Source organism: Moschus berezovskii, chromosome 3 (assembly GCF_049115385.1).
Source record: "Moschus berezovskii isolate FMDL1 chromosome 3, NW_MosBer_1.0, whole genome shotgun sequence".
In the NCBI taxonomy this organism is placed as follows: Eukaryota; Metazoa; Chordata; class Mammalia; order Artiodactyla; family Moschidae; genus Moschus; species Moschus berezovskii.
In genome coordinates this window covers 80,375,856-80,390,110 of record NC_142462.1, presented here as the reverse complement: position 1 = coordinate 80,390,110, position 14,255 = coordinate 80,375,856, and the positions used below count along the sequence as shown (strand labels likewise).

Sequence of the window (14,255 nt, the reverse complement as noted above, 5' to 3'; positions counted from 1 at the left end):
AGAGGAAAATATAGAACAGACCACTTAAGAGGCAAATAAACTTAAATCTATTGTCAAATGCAGTTTAACATCTCAAAAAAACTTTTATTTATACACAAAACTCTTTCCTTGGGGTCCACTTTCCACAAAACCTTTTTATCACTTTCTGTACCCATTTGTTCTCCCATCCTGGAACAGCCAACTGTAAGTCAGACCTACTACCTTTTTCCTTCATAAAATGTAACTTCATTTTTCATACCTTCTTTACTGAACACACACATCTTACTTCCCTTAAGCAACCAAGAACTGACCTTTATATTAGCTTTCTATAGATTGGTGAACATAAATACCAGAGATAACTTAAAAAATTTTAGCAAACATCTCAGGATGGCATCAAACATTATTTATTAATAGTCTAAAATCTTATAGTTTTTCTGTAAGTTAGTATTCAGTAGTGAATGTTTCAGAATCTTATTTTATTTGGAAATGACCTAGCTATTCAATAAACTTTTGTTACCTAATTTAGCACAACCTTAGAAATTCAGGTTACCAAATCTAGAGAAACTGTTTTAGACAGACATTTTTAATCTTAGTAGAGTTTATCTAAAACCTCATGTCTCATTTACATTTCTTAGAAGTTTTTTTTTTTCACTCAAGGTAATTTCTTTGTCAACAGACTTCAAATATGATATTTAATTTATATTGTACCTAGATGCAATGAAAATATTCTACTTAATGTTAATTACTCTAAGACATGTCTATATTAGATCAACAAACATTAATATCAGGTATTTAATAGTGAATATTTTCCAGTTTACTTGAACCTGGAATTTATTATTTAGAATTATTTGATGTGTAAGCGCTTACCCTTTTTTAAGCCAATTAAATAGAGCTCATTTACAAACTAACTTCAAAAATATTACTCAGAGACAAAGACATACCAAGACATATTAAGACAGACACAGTGCGAGTCTTTAGTCATGAATTAGATATTACAATATAAAATTTACTAGTTTATAAAAACAGTTGGACCGATTCTATAGGGGGTCGGCGGAGGGACCCCATAAACAATAAAAGGGCATAAGGAAGGAGAGTCACCCAGTCCCCGCCAGTCTCTATTGTCAATTTTGCCAATGTTTCTTTTAGGGTCCAATTCATCCTTTTTACTTGACCCGAGCTCTGGGGATTGTGTTTGCAACGTAATTTTCATTTAATCTCCATAGCCAAAACCAATCCCTGAACAACTTTATCTTAGCCAAATTCCTTGGTCTCCGGGCAGCTGCTCGGAGGCCTGCCATAAGAGTCTGGCGGTACACTCGGAGATGCTCCCTACCTCTGCGCGCTCAAAGTCCCACTGGGGCCGGGTCAATGGAAATCCCTCATCAATTAGGTTCGGCTGCATGGTGGGCCTCCCGTCCACACCCGGGACATGTTTCCGAGCTTCCGATAGAATCCGCTCCCATTCTTCCGTGGTGAAGAGCACCTGTAACAGCTACTGACAGTCATCCCAGGTGGGATTATGGGTGAAAAGGATAGAAACAAAAGGCTTTATCCATGCTGGTGGGGTTTCCACCAGATCTTGCCAGACCAGGATACAGGGCATCTGGTCCGGGTGGCCAGAAGGGCCGGGCGTGAGAACCTTCCCCCAACAGCCCGGATGGTGGGCGGGCTGAACGTTCCCTTTCTCAGCCACCCGACATTAAAAGTGGGCCACTCCGAGGAGCAGAGTGTCACCAGCTTATTCCTCTTCACTAGCAGAGACAAGTCTCGCACCCTAGATTTAAAGTCAGAGAAATGATCCATCATGAGGGAGGGCGGGGTAGAGCTTCCTTGACCCATGACCATAGAACAGATTACGGGAGAGAAAAGACACAGGAGAGAGACAGAGACAATGCCGGCACACACGATAACACGACAAACGGAGGACAGACAAACGTCGGCCGAAAACACACTACTAGGTCTCTGAGACCTCTGAGGCTTCCTGCAGTTTAAAGTAACCTTACCGAAGGGCGTCCATTGCCCACCAGATTCCGGATCGGGAGAGACCTCCTCTCTCCCGCAGAGCCAGCTGCCTTCCAGCGCAAATGCTGGGCCTCGGCCTTACGCTGGCTACGGCCATCAATTCGCCCCTGAACAGACCTTGCAGAGCCAGCTGCCTTCCAGCGCAAATGCTGGGCCTCAGCCTTACGCCGGCTACGGCGATCAATTCACCCCTGAATAGACCTTGCACCGGTGCTGTAATCAGCCCTCCTCTGGGCTGATGAGCCCCTTCTGCCGGGAGAGCGTTATTCTCCCCAGTCAGAGGGATCCCGGACGAGCCCCCAAATGTTATGCCCTGAGTCCGGTACGGAGTCGCCCTTCCCTCAAGGAACAGAGGACACTCACGATAATGTAAGACACACAGCAAGGTTTATTTCCAGCTAGCTGGGGTCCAAGTGTCTGCCCGACGCAGCGGGTTTCAACTAGGACCCCGAGCACTCAGAGCCAAGGGGTTATATAGCATTTTCAAATCATGATATTTCTAAATTACCTAACTCACAGTAATTTTCCACACACACACACACACACACAGCTGTGCATATCTCTATCCTGGTGTCTTAACGAGATAAACTTATCAGACCTGTTTACCTAATTTTCAGTGTTGCAGCCGCCCACATTCTTGGTACTTAAGATTAACTTGTCTCCCAGGTTTTATCTAGTTCTTCTTCCCAAGTCACATACTCAGTAAAAATGGTTTTCCCAGCCTCTAAGATGGCCGTTCTTATGCTAACCCATTCTTACAGTAACTAAGACATCATTTATAATACAGAATGTCACATTTATGTCTAGAAATAACCTGATAAAAATATTCACCTCCATGCACAAAAAAATTAAGATCTAAATAGATATATCATGTTCATGGACAGGAAAACAGTATTATGAAGATACCAATTTTCCTCAAATTGACTTGTAGATTCAGTTAAGTTCCAATGAAAATTTCAATAAGATTTTTCATGGTATTTGATAAGATACATAGCTAAGACACTTGAAGCAGAAATAGAGGCTTATTATTAATGTGTAGGAAATAAGATATGTGGTATTTGCATAGGATTAGACAGAATGAGCAGTGGAAGAGAGAGTTCAGAAAGAGATCTACACATATACGTTACTTTGATATCTCACAGACCTGATAGGCCTTTCAGTGAGAAAAAGACTATTCAGTGAAAGTGTTAATTCATAGGGATAAAACTTGAAAAAGTGTTCTTATTTTACTGTCCGTACACTAATCGAGTAAAAGGGGATCTGTGGTCAGTAAACATGCGAAGAGATATTTAAAATCGCAAAGTGAGATACCATTTTATACCATTCAGTTGCAAAAAAATGTAGATGTGAATAGACTCTCTTCTGCATTGCTGGTGGCAGTGTAAATTGGTATAATCACCTTGTGGGGTAAAAGGTTTAGCATTATCAAGGTTGAAAGTTTCCACATACTAAGACATGTAGTTTTTTAGAGCAATACATGTGTAGCTGGAAACATGTTGATAAGCATGTCAGTTCCCCCAAAGAGCACATGCATAGAGCATAATACTATCTTTTTAAAGTTTTAAATAGCTGTATATTTTTGCACATTACATACAGGTTTAATAAAACTTACAGAAAGGAAAGCAACGAATTTGTGAACACAAGATTCAGGATAAGGGTTACCTTTGCTTTGGGGGAAGCCAGGGCAGTGCAAGGGAATGGAATGTGGGCAAGAGGACCATGTAGGTTTCTAGCTTCTGTTTTATGGGGTAAGCCTATGACTGTTTATTACATTATTAAAACTAACAAGATTAAAAAACAATAGCAGACCTTGCATGGACCAATGACTCAAGTGTAGTGTAAATTAAGTATTATTAGTATGATTCAGAGCAGCGTAGGTTTATTTATTTGTTTATACTAACAAAATGTGGCCCACGTATACCACGTATTTACCATATATCAGTATGAATTACCCCTCAGAGCTTTTTAAACCAAATATATGGTTTCCTTGCTGATCTCAAATTATGTTATTTGTATGTGTGCATTTGACTAGGTGGGATTCATGCACTTTGAAAATCTTTAGAAAAATAACATATCTGTTATTATCTTAGAGAACTTCTTAGCAGCTCTGATCATTGCGTTCACTACCTTGTCACTTATTCTAATGTGCAAACTCAGGTGGACCTGAAACTATGGTTTGAGGCTGAGAGTATGTATGCAGCACTTGTACCGTGTTCAACCAACACATTCCCAAATAAATTACCAGCCTCTTTGTGATTTATGACAAAGATTATGGTGGAGCTGTTTCTCCAGCCTTTCACATTTGATTTCTCTTCTACTAATTACCATTTGCACAGGCACAGCATATTTCTGTACAGTATTTTATTTTGTCAGTACTTTGACTTTTTATATTTTAAAAATAGCATACACTTAAAGTATGCAGTTAATGAGTGTGGACATATCTATTATGTACCCATGAAACCCTCAATACAATTGAGAGAGTGAACATCTCTGTCACCCCTAGAAGTTTTCCTGGGTTCACTGTAAACCTTCCTGCCTGCTCCTTATCCCAACCTTCATGCCAGGCAAGTACTGCTCTTCTGTCACTATAAATTAGTTTATATTATCTGTATTTTTATATAAATGGGTTCATACAACATGAATTCTTTGATTTTGCTTTAAAAAAAAAATCTGACTTCTTTCATTCAACATAATTATTTGAGGGGTTTAACCATGTTTTCATGTGTGTCAGTAGTTGATTCCTTCTTATTGACAAGTGGTATTCCATTGCATGGCTGTACCACAGTTGGATTTATCCACTAACTGGCTAGTGAATATTTCTGTTGTTTCTGGTTTGGGGCTGTTATAAATAAAGATGCTAAACATTTACATGTAAGTCCCTTGAGTAAATACTTAAGACTTTGAAGTATTGGGTCATTTGATAGTTGTATGTTGAACTTTTAAAGAAATGGCCAAACTATTTTCAAAAGTGGTTGTACCAGTTTACATTTCCACCAACATTACATGAAAGTTGCAATTACTGCACATCTTCACCAACATTTAGTATGGTCAGTCTTTATAATTTTAGCCATTCTCATAAGGGTGGCATGGTGTCTTATGGTGATTTTAATTTGCATTTTCCTAATGATTCCTAATATTGAGCATCTTTTCATGTGCTTATTTGCCATGGTTATGACAACTTTAATGTCTTCAAATCTTTTACCCATTTTTTATTGAGTTTTTTCCCATTTGTTTAGTTTTGAGAGTTCTTTATGTTTTGATACAAGGACTTTATCATAATTATGATTTACAAAGATTTTTTCCTACTGAGAAGGCTTGTCTTTATTCTCTTAGCAGTATAATAAGAAGACAGATGTTCTTAATTTTGATGGTCTAATTTGTCCTTTTATTTTTAATGAATCATGCTTTTTTTCTGTGTAAAAAAAATGTACAACACAAGGTTGTATACTCTTCGTCTTGTTCTATGATCCATTTTCTCTGAATTTTTGTATAGGGTATAAGATGTGGATCAAAGAATTGGTTTGGATTTTCTGTTTCTGTTTTTGCATCTGGGTATCCAGTTTTTCCAGCTCTGTTTGTTGAAAAGACTGTTTCTTTCATTAGATTTGGAAATTTTTTTGATTGTTTCTACTTGAATATTTTTTCTGTTTCTCAATTTCTCCTGCCCTTTGGTGATGTATGAGTTGTTCATGTTGGGCTCCTTGAGGTTATCCCATAGCTCACTGATACTCTTTTCATTTATTCAGTCTTGTTCTCTCCCACTTTTTCATGTTGGACAGTTTCTGTTGCGATGTCTTCACAATTATTATTCTTTTTTTTCCTAAGATGTCTAATCTGCTGTTAATCACATCTGGTATATTTTTCATCTCAGATATTTTCGTTTTCATCTCTAGAAATTTGAACTGAATCTTTTTTCTTCATATCTGCCATGTTTCTACCTAACATGTCAAATCCTTCCTCTAGCTTCTTGAACATATGCTACAATATGTAAAGTTAAAAATATCTATTTTAATGTCCTTGCCTAAGTACCATTTGTCATTTCTCTGTCACTCTTCACTGGTTTATTTTGCTCCATATTTTAGATTGTATTTTCCTGCTTATTTGCATGCCTGGTTATTTTTGATTGGCTGCCAGAACTGAATTTTATCTTGTTGAGTACTGGATATTTTTTTATTCTTAGAAATATTCTCAAGCTTTGATCTAGAATAGTTATAAGGGAGCAGTCAGACCCTTTTAGATTTTGTTTTATAAGCTTTGTTAGGTGAAACCAGAGTAAGACTAAGTCTAGGGCAAAACTCTTTTGAATACTGAATTCTTCATGAATTAAGAAGTTTTTTCACTCACAATGGTGATAGCAGAAACTGTTCAACATTACATGACCTTCTGATATCTTCACCGATTAATGCTGCTCTTTACCTGATTAGTATTCCGCTGAACCTGGAGGGAGTCCTCTGCAGTTCTCAAGTTCTTTCTCCGTGCAATCTTTCCTTGCTGTTGCTCTTTTCTGTGCACTGTGGCCATTTTGATAGCCCTGGTCACTCAGCTCATTTCCTCAAGTTGGAGACCATCAGGCTTCTACCTAGAGTCACCCTTCCTGCATTGCACCTGGAAACGTTTTCTCTGCAGTTAGTTGGGGCAGTGGTAAAGTTCATCTTGTTTGTCTCCATTTTTTTAAGGATCATTGTCTTTGTAGTCTGATGTCTTAACAAACATTTCATATATTTTGTCCAATATTTTAGTTGTCTCAGGTTAGAGAATGGGTCCTTGTTACTTCATTTTAGTCAGAAGGGGGAGTCATTTTATCTTTACTTTCATTACTGTAAGAACTTAGTTTTCATTTAGAAGGTACCCTTATGGCAGAAAGTGAAGAGGAACTCAAAAGCCTCTTGATGAAAGTGAAAGAGGAGAGTGAAAAGGTTGGCTTGAAGCTCAACATTCAGAAAACAAAGATCATGGCATCTGATCCCATCACTTCATGGGAAATAGATGGGGAAACAGTGGAAACAGTGTCAGACTTTATTTTTTTGGGCTCCAAAATCACTGCAGATGCTGATTGCAGCCATGAAATTAAAAGACGCTTACTCCTTGGAAGGAAAATTATGACCAACCTTGATAATATATTAAAAAGCAGAGACATTACTTTGCCAACAAAGGTCCGTCGAGTCAAGGCTATGGTTTTTCCCGTGGTCATGTATAGATGTGAGAGTTGGACTGTGAAGAAAGCTGATCACCGAAGAATTGATGCTTTTGAACTGTGGTGTTGGAGAAGACTCTTGAGAGTCCCTTGTACTGCAAGGAGATCCAACCAGTCCATTCTAAGGGAGATCGATCCTGGGTGTTCATTGGAAGGACTGGTGCTAAAGCTGAAACTCCAATACTTTGGCCACCTCATGTGAAGAGTTGCCTCACTGGAAAAGACTCTGATGCTGGGAAAGGTTGGGGGCGGGAGGAGAAGGGGACGACCGAGAATGAGATGGCTGGATGGCATCACCGACTCTGTGGACATGAGTTTGAGTGAACTCCGGGAGTTGGTGATGGACAGGGAGGCCTGGTGTGCTGTGATTCATGGGGTCGCGGAGAGTCGGACATGACTGAGCGACTGAACTGAAAAGTCAAAGAGTAAGAATATGTTTTCAGTTGAAATCTCTCTCCTAATCCCCTACCGGTCTAGTCCTCACTTAGTTCAACAATTAGATTGCTTCCAATCTCTTGTGATTAAGAAATAGTTAATAGTCTTCTATATAAGTCATTTACATATATCTGAATAACACTGCTGTTGAGTACATTCCCAGAGATGGATTACTAGGTCAGAGGTTTTTTGTAATTTTGATAACTGTTGATTGCTAAATTGGCCTCTCAAGGGATTAAATCAATTCTTCCACCAACCTGTTAGGACTGTGGGCCAATTGGCATTTTCCTATCTACAGAATATTGTCAGATATTTTCAATTCAGTTCAGTCGCTCAGTCGTGTCCAACTCTGACCCCATGAATCACAGCACACCAGGCCTCCCTGTCCATCACAAACTCCCGGAGTTCACTCAAACTCATGCCCATCGAATTGGTGATGCCATCCAGCCATCTCATTCTCTGTCATCCCCGTCTCCTCCCACCCCCAATCCCTCCCAGCGTCAGAGACTTTTCCAGTGAGTCAACTCGTCACATGAGGTGGCCAAAGTATTGGAGTTTCAGTTTTAGCATCAGTCCTTCCAGTGAACACCCAGGATCGATCTCCTTTAGAACGGACTGGTTGGATCTCCTTGCAGTCCAAGGGACTCTCAAGAGTCTTCTCCAGCACCACAGTTCAAAAGCATCAATTCTTCGGCAATCAGCCTTCTTCAGATATTTTGATTCCTGCTAATATGATAGGAGGAAAATGTTGCTATAATATAGTTTTAATTTGTTTTTCTACTCTGAGTGAGGTTAACATTGCTTCCTGGTTTAAAAGCCACTTTCTTTTTTCTATTCCATCTCCTTTAGATTGTTGATCATTTAGTTCTGTTAGTGATTAGAATATGAGATTGAAATATATTAGCAGGTTGTATTTAGTCACTTCTTAACCAATAAACAGTTAACATCCATAGCTTATTAGTGAAACATTTTAAAATGTGCTTAATAAAATATAATTGTACAAAATCTAGTCAAATCTCTGTGATTTAAATATTTTAAACATTGTAAAATGTTTAGATCAAAGGTTGGGGTTAATTGATTTTTCAGACAAATTTTTAAAGGTCAGAGTAAAACTAATATAATCTGAGTGTTTGGAGCATGAGAGTAATGTCCCAAAACTAATTTGGTTAATGAAAAAAATAAAAATTGTTTCTTTTAGAAATCATTTACATTTGAGAGATGTGGTTTGTTTCACAAATGATGACATTTCCAGCACCATTTGATGGGAGTAGGGAAATGAATATTTGAAATTTGGACTAACTGAGAAAGTCTAAGCCTTTTGTTACAAAGTATATTCTGACCCACAGATAAGACCAATAGACACATTCATGGTTAGAAGATAGGATCCTCTTACTGTACATCCAGGACAGCTTTTATGAGAAATAAGGAGTATCCAAGTATTTTTTTTTTTTTTTACAACTTTTACATATCCCTCCTTCATCTCTACCTCATCTCCGCTAACTTTTGCTTCTATCATTTATAATTTTCAGGTATTATACCTTTCGGACATTTAATTAGGGAAGTAGTTGCTTTACCAAGTGAATTAAATGAAAATGGGCCAGTAGTTTGTTTATATTTTGTTAATTTATTATCAGTTTAAAGTCTGGCTTTATTTATGCAATGAAAAATATATTTTTAGAGTTGCATCAATATGGAGAGGCATCCAGCACACATCCGTCAGGTATGGTGTCATTTCAGGACATTTTGTGGTACTCCGTGTTTCTGTCTTATTAGCCAACTAAATTTACCTAATTACACTTAATCATTTTGGATTTTTTCCATTGCCAAACCACTGAGCTGCATGCCATTGTCAAGTTAGCCAATTTTCACATTTTAGCAGTCATAATACTGCTTGTATGCTTGCTTTGTAGATATTTCTAAAATTGCATATCAGGAAAAAAATTACTGGCTTGCTGATTTTTTTTAAGCATTAATATTTAGCCTTTCAAAAGTTATTGAAAATATTCTGAATGCTTTCTATCAAAATCATCTAATTATAAATAACTAAAATTTTGTCATGTTTCCAAACTTAATTATTTTTAAATTATTTTAATATGCATCCATCACATTACATTTTACTATACTAATAATGTAATGGATCTACTTGTGCTATTTGGATATCCTGTTTGGTTATATTTATAGAAGTATGATAAACATAGGAAAGTAACATTATTATTTTGACTAATTATGTGCTTTCCTGCTCATTAGTTTACTTGCTGATTAATGCTTAGTTCTCTAGAAGATAAAATTTAAATTCTATAAATATGCCTGGAAAGGTCTGTAGTAAGAAGGTAATTGGTCTGAACTTTCCATTGAATACTGAAAATGCTTAACTAGAATTTAAAATTAAATAAACTAAATATTTTGGATATTGGAGATCATAACTAACCATGGTAACTGACATAGTTTTATTACTAAAACAGATTTAAAAGAAATTTGCATAGTTAACATGAATTTAAATTGGAAAGTAGCTTAAAGGCTTTTTTAGTATTTGTCTTACTATTAATTTGATGATGATCATTTACATCAAAGCTAGATAATTCCAGAAAAGTATTTTCCTCACAACTTTTGGCCAGTGTGAATCTATGTGACTAAAAATATATGTTATTACCAGGGATGAAAGTTTGTTTTTTTAAAAAAAGGTTACTGACTGTATTTCAGGTCTGATTTCAACATGAATCTTTATTGTTTAATTTTGGCTTTAGTAACCTTTCAAAAAGTCATTCCTACTATATCTAAAACATATGATCTATTAGTTCAGGATGTTAATTAGAAAGTGGCATTTACTTGCATAAAAATTATACACTGTTGGTTGGACAATCATGTGAAAAGATTGGGAGAAATTGAGAAAGCAAGAAAGGTGGAAACTGTTAAGATTAGAAATTAAAGATAGAAACAAAAATTTAATGTAGTACTAATGTTTATTTCCTGTTTTGTTTTCTGATATCAAATTATTAATGTTCTAATAACTTTATATTTAAGAAAAACAAGTGCCTTATTTGAAGTACTAAATAGAGTATCATTTACGTTATCAATTAAATCACAGTACTTTGAAAAAGATTCCCAAAATCCAGTGACAGATGGTATATTTCTAGTATTTTTAATTGTGCTGTGTTTTAGGTATTTGTGAAATGTCATTTTGATTATAATCCATACAATGATAACCTGATACCCTGCAAAGAAGCAGGATTGAAGTTTTCAAAAGGAGAAATTCTTCAGATTGTAAACAGAGAAGACCCAAACTGGTGGCAGGTTAGTATGCTTCTCAAAATTTCTTCAACTGCTTTCTTATTTTCAATCTTAGATCTGGCCAATAACTGAATATTCAAGAGGAAAGTATTATTATTTGTTCCAGTGATTTTTTTTTCCCTGCATGAACAGCTCCTGCCTCATGGCTATTAATTTTGTGGACAGAAGATCAAATTGAGAGGGACTTTGTGAGTAGCTGTTAATAAATTCAGTATTAACTAGCCTGTGGTTTAGAGACTAGACCAGTCGGTTCTTCCACATAAGATTACAGTAAAATATAGTACTCAGCAGGAACAACTCACCTGAGGTCATCCCTTTTCAGTGTTTGTTTTAACTAGGAGTCTTTACTGTGGGTAGAGTAGTCTTCCTTTTGTCTCCTCTCACTGTGTGTATGTTCATGACAAATAAAATTTAATTTCTTTAATTCTTGAATCTATTTGCCCACCTCAGTTTTTGAGAGTTGAGGTTTGCTTTATCATCTCTGTTGTTTGGTTTTGGATTAAAATCTGTGTGTATAGGAAGGGATATGTGTTACCACTGTCTTTCCCCCCCTCCACTTTTCAGAAGATGTGTGTGATAGTCTTCTTGTTTTTTCTTTTCACTAATACAGCTTTCAGAAGTCTCTAGCAGCAGTAATAAGGCTGTTTTTGTAATTGTTTACATAGACTAACAACCAGAACTGGAGAAACGAAGTCTAAAGTTCCTTAAACTGTCAAAGTAAAAGAGAGTCTCATTAAGGAGCAAGGTGTGAGCAGGAAGGACCTGGGATCCACACTGAACTCTGAATTAAACTGAGATATTAGTAACTCAGGGCTTCCCTGGTGGCTCAGACCATAAAGAATCTGACTGCAATGCAGGAGACCCAGGTTCAATTCCTGGGTCGGGAAAATCTCCTGGAAAAGGGAATGGCAGCCCACTCCAGTATTCTTGGCTGGAGAATTCCACAGACAGAGGAGCCTGGCAGGCTACAGTCCATGGGGTCACAAAGAGTCGGATACCGCTGAGCAACTAGACTTTCATTAGTAACTCAAATTAACTCTAATAAGTTATATTGACTTCTGAGGGGGGGATGAATTATAACAAGAACAATCTTACTAATACGTCCTTCAAATTAAGACATTATGTGGTGAGAGAACTAAGAAATGAGTAAACAGAATCCAAGAGTTCAAGAGGTTTCAACTGAATTTCTTAGAACTCTCATGTAAAAATACCTGCTTTCTATGGGCAGTTTCCTTTGTTGAACTTTCCCAAGTTTCTTTTTTACCCCCTTCTCTCTGAATGCCATCTCTTAGTTTTCTTCTAATCCTGTCAACATTATCTATCTGTCTCTTCCTGCATTTTTGTCATCTGTTACTCAAAATGTATTTTTCAAGATTTTAATTGCTGAAAATAATACTGGATTTTTCTGTTCTAGTTGTAAGGGTAAAGTCACTAACATTGTGTGATAAGCCAGTATCTCTAGTAGCTAGTTCTTCAGCCACTGTTTTGAAATACTTTAGGTTTCAGTTTAAAAGTTAAGTTATTTGTTTTTAATTAATTTACTTTTTATTGAAGAATAATTGCTTTACAGAATTTTGCTGATTTCTGTCAAACCTCAACATGAATCAGCCATAAGTATACATATATCCCCTCCCTTTTGAACCTCCCTCCCAACTCCCTCCCTGTCCCACCCCTCCAGCCCGACACAGAGCTCCTGTTTCATTTTCTTGAGGCATACAGCAAATTCCCATTTGCTCTCTATTTTACATATGGTAGTGTAAGTTTTCTTGTTACTCTTTCCATACATCTCACCCTCTTCTCCCCTCTCCCCATGTCCATAAGTCTCTTCTGTATGTCTGTTTCTCTGTTGCCCTGTAAATAAATCTTCAGTACCATTTTTCTAGATTTCATATATATGCGTTAGAATATGGTATTTATCTTTTTCTTTCTGACTCACTTCACTCTGTATGATAGGTTCTCGGTTCATCCTCCTCATTAGAATTGACTCAAATGTGTTCCTTTTTATGGCTGAGCAATATTCCATTGTGCAGATGTACCACAGCTTCTTTGTCCATTCATCTGTCGGTGGACATCTAGGTTGCTTCCATGTTCTAGCTATTGTAAATAGTGCTGCAGTGAACATTGGGGTACATGTGTCTTTTTCAATTTTGGTTTCCTCAGGGTATATGCCTAGGAGTGGGATTGCTGGGTCACATGGTGGTTTTATTCCTAGTTTTTTAAGGAATCTCCATGCCGTCCTCCATAGTAGCTGTATCAATTTACATTCCCACCAACAGTGCAAGAGTGTTACCTTTTCTCCACATCCTCTCCAGTATTTATTGTTTGTAGATTTTTTTGATGAGGGCCATTCTGGCCCGTGTGAGGTGTTATCTCATTGTAGTTTTGATTTGCATTTCTCTGATAATGAGCGAAGTAGGTGAAGTTTTGCCTGTCTTAAACTTATTCTCACTTTCAGGATATTCAGATTCCTGGCAGCATGAATTAAACCCTCCACTCTGTTCTCCTCCCCTCCTCCCCATGATTTGGCCTCAGGAAATACCATTGTAGTAGAATTAATATGAGAGTAAACACCTAACTAACAAGTGCTGACACAGAACAGCATTTATTCCATTTATTCGTTTCCATTCCTGCTAGTTTAGTACTATAAATAAGAAGGTATTAGTAATTGAAAGATCCTGTATGCTTTTGTATTTTGGTCTTAAAATTTCACTGCCAGGTGGCACTCTGGTTAGGTGCCCATTGATTCCTCAGTACTAAGGTCTTTCAGTATCCTGACAGTGCCATGGACTAAATATCAAGGTCCGTTTCTGAAGAGCAAACATTTTTTTTAACTGACTACTGCTTGTCCTGCTTATTAGAATGTGGCCTCAAATTTTAGTCACTAATGTATACAATTCATTAATTTGATTCTAGGCTAGCCATGTAAAAGAGGGAGGAAGTGCTGGTCTCATTCCAAGCCAGTTCCTGGAGGAGAAGAGAAAGGCCTTTGTTAGAAGAGACTGGGACAATTCAGGTGATGAATTCGACACAATAAGTAATAGCAGCGCTTTGTGGTCACATTTTCTTGCCTCTTTCATCTGAATTAGAAGATGAATTTATTTAAAATATATCTAGACTCAATATCTGCTTCATTGTATCACTCTCAAAAGTAAACTTTTTGATCCCTTTCTGCCACCTGCTGGTATTATATCAGAATTCAGTGACTCAGCTCACCCCTGCCCATTTTGGCTCTGTAAATGCAACCCTGGGAAGATAATTCTCCCAGCCCTATAGAACACCACAGGGCAATGTATATATTCTGACATACCATTTAAGTTACATTTGCCTTGTCATCCTT

The 14,255-nt window shown here is 37.1% G+C and overlaps 1 protein-coding gene across 8 annotated transcripts in view; it reads left to right on the top strand.

Annotated features, from left to right (window-relative positions):
* The window catches only part of PALS2 (protein associated with LIN7 2, MAGUK p55 family member), a 138,814-nt gene that overhangs the window by 97,182 nt on the left and 27,377 nt on the right, over positions 1 to 14,255 (top strand). For 7 of the 8 annotated variants that reach the window (XR_016037048.1, XM_055421017.2, XM_055421014.2 and 4 more), the window contains exons 6-8: positions 9,309 to 9,350; positions 10,790 to 10,921; positions 13,832 to 13,931. Coding sequence is in view for 7 of the 8 variants with exons in the window: in XM_055421017.2 (XP_055276992.1) it covers positions 9,309 to 9,350; positions 10,790 to 10,921; positions 13,832 to 13,931 (274 nt within the window). In the remaining variant the exon portion in view is untranslated. The remainder of the gene's footprint in view (positions 1 to 9,308; positions 9,351 to 10,789; positions 10,922 to 13,831; positions 13,932 to 14,255) is intronic. The other variant, XM_055421016.2, reaches the window with a different exon arrangement.